The following is a 12,159-nucleotide window of genomic DNA, read 5'->3' as shown; positions in this document are numbered from 1 at the left end:
CCCACATCCTGCTCAGCCAGGAGTCTGCTTCTCCCTCTCCCACTGCATCTCCCTCCCTCAGTGTTCTCTCTCGTTCACTCTGCTAATAAAAAGAGAGAAGAAAGATAGTGACAAAGGTACTGGTGCTCTGCAATTCCTACAAGTCTAGAAAACGGCTAGACAGTTAAAGCAAAAGCTTTAATTGCTAGTTGGTATTTCTACAAATTTCCTCTATGCAAATTACAAGAAAAAGTTTGCATACAAAATGTCACCCCAACCTGTATAATGGGTAAATAAAATTGAACACATTGGTATACATGACAGCGAGAGTAGGTAAAACTTCTCAATTACATGCATATAAATAGATTAAATAAAATTCAAACTATTGTTATCTTTGGTTAGCTTTCTATGAATGGAACCAAGGTAGAGATTACCTTTATAATCAGAGAAAAAAGCTATCTTCAAAACCACATTACATCATTTCCAGGATTTTAGGTCAAACATTAGCTAATATTATAGAGTACAAGCTCCAAAATTTAAATCATAGAACCTTCTGGTGCCAGAAACCTGTTTTCTCACCCTGTCCCCACCCCCACACTCACCCCCACTGCTGCTCTTCTTTTTCCTGAGAGCTGTTCTTCAATGTTTACACATGCCTTATGCTGTATATGGTAAGAAAAAACAAGACTGGCCTTAAAACAAGTCTTGATGACACAATCATGAAATAACAGCCTTAGAAGAGTAAAAGGATAACCAATCAGAAGTATAAAAAAAGCTTTATTAGAGCATATATACAAATTTACAAGGCCAGAAACTGGAGAAATACAAACAGCTTTAAAACACAATTTGCCATTTCTTCAGTTTAAAGTGACTTTTACCTGATTGTGATACAATAGAAAGTACAGAACAGTAAACTGCTTTTTAAATACTGGAATTTTATGGAGAGTACATTCACATAAAAGGGAGCTGAATTTTGGAACAAGGTTAAGACAATGGAGACACATTAATACATACAGTGGCTCTTGTTGTATTTCCTGCCACACAGATGAGGGGAAATCCTCAAACTTAAAGATAGGATCACCTGCCGCTGCCTGTATGGAAATTTGAATCCGCCACTAGTGTGTGAAATGACTGAGCTACCGGTTCTAGAAGGTGTGAGAAAGAGCTCTCCAGAGTGTGTGGCTGTCTGTCAGCACAAGGGAAACGCCTCACTATACCTCAGCACTTGAGGGATGGCAGGCTGAAGAGGTCAGAGATTCCGATAGTCCCAGTTAAGCGAAACAATACAGAGCTGCCTTCTTAATTGCACTTGTTCTGGAGTAGAAGTTAATGAGAGCAGCACTAGGAACTAGGTGAGCCTCTATGAGACAGAAAATCCTTCACTTTTTGTCAGTGAGTCCTCTGCCGAGGTATCATACTCCTGAATCACACGTTCCAGATCAATGAGGTTAATGTACCTGATACGTTGAGTTTGCCAGTGTGAGAATAAAGGCAGCCATGTAAAAGCATTCGGTCAACCTCATCCTTCAGCAAAACAGAAAAATTACATTTCACAAATGTGAAAACTCTGTACGTGTATGCTTTTGCCCAGGAAATTCATATGCTCTCCCTCATAACATTTATAGTTTATTGACAACAGTAAAACTGGTGAAGACTCTGAACTGAATGCAAAGAAGAAAAAAATCAGTAATAAAAAACCCCCCATCCCCCCACAAAACTATGTGTTTGGAGCCATTTTCCTCCTCTTCAGTCTTGCTCGCCAATCCTCAGGAAGTGCTTCAAAATTAGCATTCCTCTCTGCCATGCCACTGTGAAAACAACATACAGATTACTTCACTGGGAAGAAAAAGGAGGAAACGGTTCACAAAAACCAGTACCTGACCCTGAAACTCTGATCTTTGTTCATGAATGTACTTCAAAGTTTCTCAACTACCAATATACTCATCAAATTTAATTCTGATGCATCAAAGACACACATGCTCTCTCTACAGTTGTATGAACACGTAAATGCATATTTTCTTTTATCTATCTCCTGTAACCATTAAAGCCACACTGAAGGAATACAATTCTTTTTTTTTTAATTTATTTATTTGAGAGAGACAAATAGCGACAGAGAGCACAGCAGGGAGAGCAGCAGACGGAGAGGGAGAAGAAGGCTCCCCGCTGATCAGAGAGCCCGACGTGACACAGGGCTCCATCCCAGGGCCCTGGGATCATGACCTGAGCCGAAGGCAGACGCTTAACCCACTGAACCACCCAGGTGTTCCAGGAATACAACAAGTCTTGTGAAAGTTTATCTTGGTCCCGAAGAGTTCTAATTCTTTAGGAAAGATATATTTTAACCCTCAACTTACTGTCAGGAAGCTTTGATTTTTGAAATTCTCTTTTGAACAGTTCTATTTGTAAGGACTGATACCTCATGGCTTATTCAATTATCATTTTTTTAAAGATTTTATTTATTTGAGAGAGAGAGAATGAGAGATAGAGAGCACGAGAGGGAAGAGGGTCAGAGGGAGAAGCAGACTCCCTGCTGAGCAGGGACCCCGATGTAGGACTCGATCCCAGGACTCCAGGATCATGACCTGAGCGGAAGGCAGTGGCTTAACCAGCTGAGCCACCCAGGTGCCCCTCAATTATTTTCAAGATAGATTAAGCTCAGATTCTATCTTATAATAACTAGAATGGTTGCATTGGACCCTTTTATAAATCTAAAATAATCTAATTACAGAATCTTTGTGATTCCCCACCTATCATCTTGAAATGGTTTGCTATTTCATTATAGGAATTAATCATTACTCAATTCCCAGCAATACTAAAAAAGACAAAAAATAATAAGAAAACCAAATAATGGAATCACCTACAAGGATGAGGCAAAAGTGCATTAAACTGTCACTAATAGTACCCCTCAGTTATTTATTTATTTGACAGAGAGAGACAGCAAGAGAGGGAACATAAGCAGGGGGAGTGGGAGAGGGAGAAGCAGGCTTCCCGTGGAGCAGGGAGCCCGATGCGGGGCTCGATCCCAGGACCCCGGGATCATGACCTGAGCTGAAGGCAGACGCTTAATGACTGAGCCACCCAGGCGCCCCACCCCTCCGTTTTCTTATTGTGCTGCCCCAAATAAAGAGTATACAACCTTTCAAGGTAGTTAAAAGTCTGGAGACAACATCTTCATAGTCCCCTCCCATTCCAATATTATTATTACTATTTTTTAAGTAAGCTCTATGGCTTGAACTCACAACTCCAACATCAAGAGTTGCATGCTATAGCAACTGAGCCAGCCAAGTGCCCCCACCCCGCAAATATTAGACAAGCCAAAAGATAAATGCAAACAGACAAACAGTGGCATTGTACATTCTAATTATGATGGTAAAACTTACTGGGTAAGTAAAATTTCAGACTATGGGTATTAAGAGGACCATATCCTAGAAGAATTTTCTCAAATTTGACATTGATGAGTGAAGAGAATATTTTTTTTTTAATTAAAGATTTTATTTATTTATTTGACAGAAATACAGGGAGAGAGGGAACACAAGCAGGGGGAGTGGGAGAGGGGGAAGCAGGCCTCCCGCTGAGCAGGGAGCCCGATGCGGGGCTCGATCCCAGGACCCTGGGATCATGACCTGAGCCGAAGGCAGACGCTTAACAACTGAGTCACCTAGGCACCCCTCACCTCTTTCTTCTGAATACCAAAGCTAATTAGCCCCCCTGACAAAGCACTGCAACACATTTCCCAAACTGTCAGGCTCAAGTCTGTGGTTCTCCAGTCCAGTGCTTCTCAGGCTTCACTGCACATGACAGCTTTAAAAATTCTAATGCCCAGGCCATAACCTAAAACCATTAAATCAGAATTGGGGGAGGACGGAGTCCAAGCATCTTTTAAAGATCCTTTAGTGGTTCCCATGTGCAGCGAGACTGATGCTGCTCTAGTCCGTCCCCCTATTTTACTTATTTGACAGAGATAGAGACAGTGAGAGAAGGAACACAAGCAGGGGTAGAGGGAAAGAGAGAAGCAGGCTTCCCGCTGAGCAGGGAGCCCGATGCGGGTCTCGATTCCAGGACCCTGGGATCATGACCCGAGCCGAAGGCAGACACTTAACGACGGAGCCACCCAGGCGCCCTGGAAGAGTGTATTTCTAAGAATTAAAAAGGAACAACATCAGGGCGCCTGGGTGACTCAGTTGGTTAAGTGGCTGCCTTCGGCCCAGGTCATGATCCCAGGTCCTGGGATCAAGCCTTGCATTGGGCTCCTTGCTCAGCGGGAAGCCTGCTTCTCCCTCTTCCTCCCGCTCCCCTGCTTGTGCTCTTCTCTAATAAATAAATCTTTAAAAAAAAAAAAAAAAGCCTTTAGGGGTGCCTGGGTGGCTCTGTCACTGGGCGTCTGCCTTCGGCTCAGGTCATGATCCTAGGGTCCTGGGATTAAGCCCCACATCGGGCTCCCTGCTCCATGGAAAGCCTGCTTCTCCCTCTCCCAGTCCCCCTGCTTGTGTTCCCTCTTTCTCTGTGTCTCTATCTAAACAAAATCTTAAAAAATAAAAAAAAGGAACATCATCACCCAATTATTTTGTAATGAGAACGAGGACTATCTCATTTCCCTAAAATGACACAGGATAGGAATCTTCCAGGTTTTACGATGCTGTATGCTACAATTTATTTCATAGGGTTCTGAGGTAGACAAACGCTAAAAGCAGGTATGTAATAATTGGAGAAATGGACATTTTAGAAACAAAAAAATTCCTTACAATGACCATTCCAACTGGTATTTATATATCTAAAAATAAAAATGTTTTGAATTTTGAAACAAAAGATGGTGATCCTCTCCCAAATGTTTTCATTGATGTTGCAAGTGTGAGAACCAGAAGTAATGATAAGCTAGAACCTATCTGAGACAGATGTGAAATACAGTAGCACTACTTGTGAGTATGTTGCTCAGAGTTTACTCTATATACCTTCAAAACCAGGAAAATAAAGAAAAATATTTGAGTTAGCTATGTTTAAATTCTCAGCAGAATCTCTAATGGAGTTTTCTCCCCGTCCCTTTTTAAGTAAGCTCCGCAACGCAACGTGAACTCACAACCCCAAGATCAAGAGTCCCATTCTCCACGGACTGAGCCAGCCGCCCTCCTTTTAACTTCTGTAAATTATTGTAAAATAATTTTTAAAAAAGTTATAAAAGGGTCTATTGGATCTACATGATAAAAGGGACATCTGTTTTTCCTGGTATGCTCAGAGTTAAAGACACTCCTTTGCTTAAGAGAAATAATTCGTAGGATAAAGTGTTAAAACTCTGGTATTTCTAATTTTGAAAAAGGATAAATCATAATTTTTACAGGAAAATAAACATTACTGTGAGTTATAAACCTTTAGATAGGTTTGTAAAAAAAATACCAAACATTTAAGGACTGTGATTCAAAGACTATGACGAGGGTGCCTGCCTGGGTGGCTCAGTTGGTTAAGCGACTGCCTTCGGCTCAGGTCATGATCCTGGAGTTCCAGGATCGAGTCCCACATCGGGCTCCCTGCTCAGCAGGGAGTCTGCTTCTCCCTCTGACCCTCCCCCCCTCATGTGCGCTCTCTCTCTCATTCTCTCTCAAATAAAATAAATAAAATCTTTAAAAAAACAAAAACAAAGACTATGACGAGTGGTCTGAAGCCACAAGCACAACCCACTCATCTGTGGTCTCTGTACCTGACCAGCTGCTGCTGCTTCCACTCTTCGATTCGCTTCTGTGCAGTTGATTCCCGGTCCTCTTCACTGGAACTAGAGTTCTCCTCTTCATCTAACTCACGCTGGATACTCTGCCACTTCTTTACCAGAGATGGCATTTTGGTTTTACTCTTCTTTGTCTAGAGCAAAGGTTAAAGGTCAGAAAGAAGATAATACATAAAATATGGAAATGAAAGCCACGTAAGATCGAGATCCCTTCTTAGATCTAAGGAATAAGGGGACTTTAAAATCAAAGGGACAGAAACACAGAAAATAAATATCATTATAAGTTCCTGCCAAAAATTTCTACCAACTATACACCTAATGCGTGGCTGAAAATCTAAACACTGTAAAAGAGAAAAAAAAATCTAAAACTTTAAACATATTTTTATTAAATAGGGTCAGAAAAATTTCCTTTTGCCTCATTATTCTATGGAATTCAAAACTGTTGCCCTTAGCTCAGCTCAGAATTACAGTGTTGCCTTTGGCAAATTTTAAATAGATGCCGTGTTCACATCAAGTGAAAAAGAGAGCTGAGAAATAAATGGCCAGCTTTTCTGTAAAGAGCAACATAGTCAATGGCAACAAAATATACAAAATCGCGAGGAGATAGACATCAAAATATTAGTAAAATTAGTTCTAAGAGGAGATTTTATTTTTGTTCTTTTGGCTCCTCTTCACTTTCTAAATTATCTATAATATGTACTTTCATAGTAAAAAAAAAAATGCTGGTGATACTTAGAAAAGTAGAATTATGTATGTCCAACATGGTTTGCTCTGTTATTACCCTCAGGCCTCTGTCCAAAGGCACTCTAGCCTCTTTGCTAGACCAACCTATCTGAAACAGCACCACCTCCCAAAGACCACTTTTTGTCCTCTAACACTGCTTGTTTTGTCTTTTTTTTTTTTTTAAAGCACCAAACATGCACATACTTGCCTATTTGTCTCCCCATTCCCCCTTCTTGTCCAGCCCTCCAGAAGGGAATCTCCACAAAAACAGGATTTGTCTGACTCACTATCCCAAGCTTCTAAGGAGAACGCCTGACAAATTGTATGCGTTAAAAATATTTCATCCCTGTATTTTGAAGAGCAGAACTGTGTTTGAAGACCTGACCACGCCACACACCATAAGCATGACAAGCAGGCACGCGAGTGGTCAGGTGTGATTAACTGCAGCTGTGCTCGCGGTGGACTGGGTACAGGGGCCCAACCTGTTCTTCCTGCCTGCACGTGAGACATTCTTAAGCCTTCAAAAATCTGAGAAAACAAGTTTCATATTTTTAGTCTTTCTTCTGTTACTTATCTCCCTAACTTGATACCCTACTTTGATTTAATTCAGAGTTCTTTCTGGGGAAACAAGGGCCCATCTGTTGTGCTTACACCTTTAGTTCCACACACCTTCCCACGATCTAGTCTGTCATTTCACCTGTGGTACAGCCTCACACACTGCATACACAGCCTTCCAGCAAGCTCTAAAACAGACCATTCTGGCTTAGCATGGAACCAACTGAATAAAAAGTAACATGAAGTAATAATGGTCACACGTGCACAGAGGGCTCACTGAGGTATAACCTTACACTGAACATTGGCAAATGTCATTAAAAAAAAAAAGGTCTGGGTAGTCACTGTGGTTTCATTTTGACTTCTATTGAGATTTGTGAAAAAAATCTTATCACATTTGATTCCTATCAGTCATGGGAAAATTAGTTATGCTTTAGAAGTTATTTATTGCCAATCACATTCAAAACCATGGATATAGAGTTACACTGGCTGTTATGCACGTTTTCATAGGGGAACACTGCAGTCAGATGAATAAAAACTGAATGGTTAGGACTTATTTTCTAGTTTATTTTCTAGTAAGCTGCACACAAAACTCTTCAGCAAAAAGACTGAAAACACGTATTTCAAGTATTCCTGAACATAAGGCATTAAGTATACTATTTTATATTTTTTTTAAAAAAAGATTTTATCAGGGCGCCTGGGTGGCTCAGTCAGTTAAGCACCTGCCTTCAGCTCAGGTCATGATCCCAGGGTCCTGGGATCAAGCCCTGCATCGGGCTCCCTACTCCGCGGGAAGCCTGCTTCTCCCTCTCCCACTCCCCCTGCTTGTGTTCCCTCTCTGTCTCTGTCAAATAAATAAAATCTTTTTATTTTTATTTTTATTTTTTTAAAAGATTTTATTTATTTATTTTAGAGAGAGAGTGTGTGGTGTGGGGGAAGGAGCAGAGGGAGAAGGACAAGCAGACTCCACGCTGAGGGCAGAGCCCAAGGCAGGGCTTGAACTCATGACCCTGAGATCATGACCTGGGCCGAAATCAAGAGTCGGAGGCTTAACCAACTAAGCCACCCAGGCCCCCCTTCTTTTTTAAGTAGGCTCCATGCCCAGCATGGAGCCCAATGTGGGGCTTGAACTCATAACCCTGAGCAAGACCTGAGCTGAGATTAAGAGTTGGACGCTTAACCAACTGAGCCACCCAGGTGCCCCTATTTTTTTTTAAAGATTTAATTTATTATTTTTTTAAACAATTTTTTAAAAGATTCTATTCGTTTATTTGACAGAGACACAGCGAGAGCAGGAACACAAGCAGAGGGAGTGGGAGAGGGAGAAGCAAGCTTCCTGAGGAGCAGGGAGCCCAATGCGGGGCTTGATCCCAGGACCCTGGGATCATGACCTGAGCCGAAGGCAGATGCTTAACTGACTGAGCCACCTAGGCACCCCTATATTTATTTTAGAGAGAGAGAAAGAGCACATGCATGGGGGGAGGGGGAAAGGAGGGAGAATCCCAAGCAGAGCAAGAAGCCCCATCCATGTAGGGCTCGATCTCATGACACTGAGATCATGACCTGAGCTGAAACAGTCAGACACAAGTGACTGAACCACTCAGGCACCCCTATTTTATATTCTTTTGAAATGGCCTGTATACAACACAGAGATAGGCCATCATTTGTTTTAACATCAAGTATGTAAAAATGATATATTACCAAGTTAGAATTCTGGATTTTCCAAACTATAAGACCATAAAAGCATGACTAGCTAAAAAATTACTTACTGCATGAAAAGAGGAGGAAGCAATTATCTCTGGCAGGTTGGAAGAAAAGGTCAAGGAAGGCTTTGAAAAGAAATGATTCCCACGAATTGGCTGTCCTAACATTTAACTGTGTAAAGAACAAGAGTATTGGGACTGGTGGACAAAGTAAAGAAATGGAGAAGGTAAACAGTATTTTAACTCAAGAGAACTGTGTATACTTTGGTATACAGCTTCACCATTAGTCTACTTTACACATTATCTTGGTTTTTTTCTTGTTATTATTGACTTCTATGATATTCGCTTCATTTCCAGATAATTTCTGAAATCATGGTATCAACTTGGACAAGTGGTTTAACCTGGAAACACTGTCTATTTGGTGTGAATGCATAATCCATTCAAGAAGATTCCTTGAAACACGGTAGGGCAAATGAATTTGCCCTGCTGACCCCCAGGCCAAAAGATTACAGTTGAGGCAAAAGATGAAGTGCTAACACGAGGAGAAAAGCTTTTGTGGGTGATCAAGACATTCAAAAGTGCCCATGAGTGTGACATGACATCAGAATGATGGCAGACTATGAAGCTCCAGGCCCTGTTTCCTCACAGAAACATTATTGTGAATACAGACTTGACTAAAATGACTTTATGGGAACTCTGGAAATGAGCTGAAGAGCTACAGCAACCAAGAGAACACTCAATCAAGAAGCCACACTTGGGGCGTGGCTCAGTAGATAGAGGATGAGACTTTTGATCTCGGAGTTCTAAGTTTGAGCCCCAAAGTCGGTGTAGATTATGTAAAAATAAAATCTTGGGAAAAAAAGTAGTAAGAAATAGCAGCCCCACTCAAAACAGCAAGAAATTCTGTGGCATGTCTGCTTGCCCTTGTACCACCCTCTCCCACGTGGTTGGGGTGAAACAGCCAATTCTCAGTTCCCTCCTTCAGGAGGGAAGGAAAAGGGTGACATGTTCTACCCTGTCTGTGGCTGCCTGAAGGACTGGTTTCTGTATACTGCCTAACTTGGAGCTCAAGCAGGAATGGCAGTATGTTTTGGATCTCAGGTTGGAAACCATGAGAGGCAATGGAAGGCACTGTGGCATGTGAAAACCATAGGGAAACTGCAGTCATGTGGATAACTGGGAGCAAGAGATTACAGGCAGAGAATACTATACAGCATGTAAGGCTCCTAGGAGAAAAACAGGCGTAAGACTCAGGAAAATTAAAATTAAATGTATACAGGGGAATGGGAAAAAAAGAAAAGCACAAATCCAAGGAATACAAATGCCCAGAAAAAGCCAAAGTAAAGATCCTAAGCCTTCATGCGGGGCTCATTAATGAAGCTCTTTCTACAAATACAGCCCGGCTGCAAAGACCAGGAGAGAAAGTTGTTTTCTCAAATGCCTAATTTTCAACAAAGAAAAAACAAAATACACAAAGAAACTGGGAAACACACCCATTCAAAGGGAAAAAAAAAATCTCTAGAAACCAACCATAAACACATGCTGAAGACATACTAAAGACTTCAAAACAGTTGTCTTTAAAAAAAAGAAAAAAAAAAGATTTTATTTATTTATTAGACAGAGATAGCAAGAGCAGGAACACAAGCAGGGGGAGTGGGAGAGGGAGAAGCAGGCTTTTCGCCGAGCAGGGAGCCCAGTGTGGGGCTCCATCCCAGGACCCTGGGATCATGACCTGAGCTGATGGCGGACGCTTAACTGACTGAGCCACCCAGGAGCCCCTAAAACAGTTGTCTTAAATGTGCTCAAGGAAAATATCAGCAAAGAACTAAAGAAAATCAGGAAAATTATACATGAACAAGATGAGATTAACAAAGAGATAGAAAAAAATCCAAACCAGACAGAAATTCTGAAGTTGAAAAATGTGAACTGAAAAATTCCTTAGTTCAAGAGCCGACTGATAGGCAGAAGAAAGGATCAGTAAAATTCATGGTAGGTCATTTGAAATTATTGAGTATACAGAGGAAAAAGAATGAAGCAAAGTGAACAGGGTGTAAGTGACTTATAATACACCATTAAGTGGCCCAATATATGCATTATGGGAGTCCCAGGAGGATGGAAAGAAAAGAGCAGAGCTTATTTTAAGAATGGCCATGGGGTGCCTAGGTGGCTCAGTCACTTAAGTGTCTAACTCTTGATATCATCTCAGGTCTTGATCTCAGGGTCACAAGTTCAAGTCCTGCTCTGGGCTCCAAGCTGGGTGTGGAGACTACTTCAAAAAGGGGGGGGGTCGCACCTGGGTAAGTCAGTCGTTAAGCGTCTGCCTTCAGCTCAGGTCATGATCCCAGGGTCCCGGGATCGAGCCCTGCATCAGGCTCCCTGCTCAGGGGAGACTGCTTCTCCCTCTCCACCTCCCTGCTGTGCTCTCTGTCAAATAAACAAACAAAATCTTTAAAAATATATGTATATTTTTAAAAAATTTTAAAAATAAAGAGAAAGAAATAATAGCCAAAAACTTCCCAAATTTAAGGAAGACATGGATATACATACCCAAGAGGCCTAACAAACTCCATGTAGGATCAAAAGACCACACTGTGACATAACCTGTCAAAAGCCAAAGAGGGGGCGCCCGGGTGTCTCAGTCGCTAAGCGTCTGCCTTCGGCTCAGGTCATGATCCCAGGGTCCTGGGATCGAGCCCTGCATCGGGCTCCCTGCTCCGCGGGAAGCCTGCTTCTCCTTCTCCCACTCCCCCTGCTTGTGTTCCCTTCCCTCTCTGTGTCTCTGTCTGTCAAATAAATAAAATCTTAAAAAAAAAAAAAAAAAAGCCAAAGAGAATCTACAAAGCAGGAAAAAAAAAGTGACTTGTCATGTAAGGGATCCTCAATAAGATTATCAGAGGATTTCTGGCAGAAATGGCGTAGGCCAAAAGACAATAGGATAATATATTTAAAGTTGTTAAAGTTAAAAGAAAAGAAAAAATAAGAGAGCCAATTGAGAATGCTATACCAGGCAACATTTTCCGTCAGAAATGAGGAAAAAATTAAAATGTTCCCAAATAAACAAAAGCTGACGGAGTTCATTACTGCCTGACTTGCCTTATAAGAAACACTTAAGGGAGTGGAGTCCTTCAAGTTGAAATGAAAAGATGCTAGAAAGTAACTTGTCATACAAAAATATAAAGTTCTGGGGCGCCTGGGTGGCTCAGTTGGTTGAGCGACTGCCTTTGGCTCAGGTCATGATCCTGGAGTCCCAGGATCAAGTCCCCCATCAGGCTCCCTGCTCGGCGGGGAGTCTGCTTCTCCCTCTGACCCTATTCCCTCTCGTGCTGTCCCTCATTCTCTCTCTCTCTCTCTCAAATAAATAAATAAATAAAATCTTAAAAAAATAAAATAAGTTCTCTGATAAAGGTAAATACATGGACAAATATAAAAACCAGTACGATTATGATTTTGGTTTGTAACTCTACTCTTCCTACAGAACTTAAAAGACAA

General features: G+C 41.5%; 1 protein-coding gene across 4 annotated transcripts in view; it reads right to left on the bottom strand.

Annotated features, from left to right (window-relative positions):
* Positions 1–738: 738 nt before the first annotated feature.
* The window catches only part of FNBP4 (formin binding protein 4), a 41,081-nt gene continuing 29,660 nt past the window's right edge, over positions 739–12,159 (bottom strand). For 2 of the 4 annotated variants that reach the window (XM_025878372.2, XM_025878374.2), the window contains exons 16-17: positions 5,669–5,826; positions 739–1,787 (exon numbers count right to left, since the gene is read on the bottom strand). In XM_025878372.2, the coding sequence (XP_025734157.1) occupies positions 1,697–1,787; positions 5,669–5,826 (249 nt within the window). In that variant the 3' untranslated portion in view covers positions 739–1,696. Of the gene's footprint in view, positions 1,788–5,668; positions 5,827–10,963; positions 11,095–12,159 lie in introns of those variants that run through there. The other 2 variants (XR_012381806.1, XM_025878373.2) reach the window with 2 other exon arrangements.

This window comes from Callorhinus ursinus, unplaced genomic scaffold (assembly GCF_003265705.2).
Source record: "Callorhinus ursinus isolate GAN/ISIS: 27379988/994484 unplaced genomic scaffold, GSC_fseal_2.0 scaffold21, whole genome shotgun sequence".
NCBI lineage: Eukaryota > Metazoa > Chordata > Mammalia > Carnivora > Otariidae > Callorhinus > Callorhinus ursinus.
Note: the sequence above shows the minus strand (reverse complement) of the source record. Positions and strands in the feature narration are given on the sequence as shown.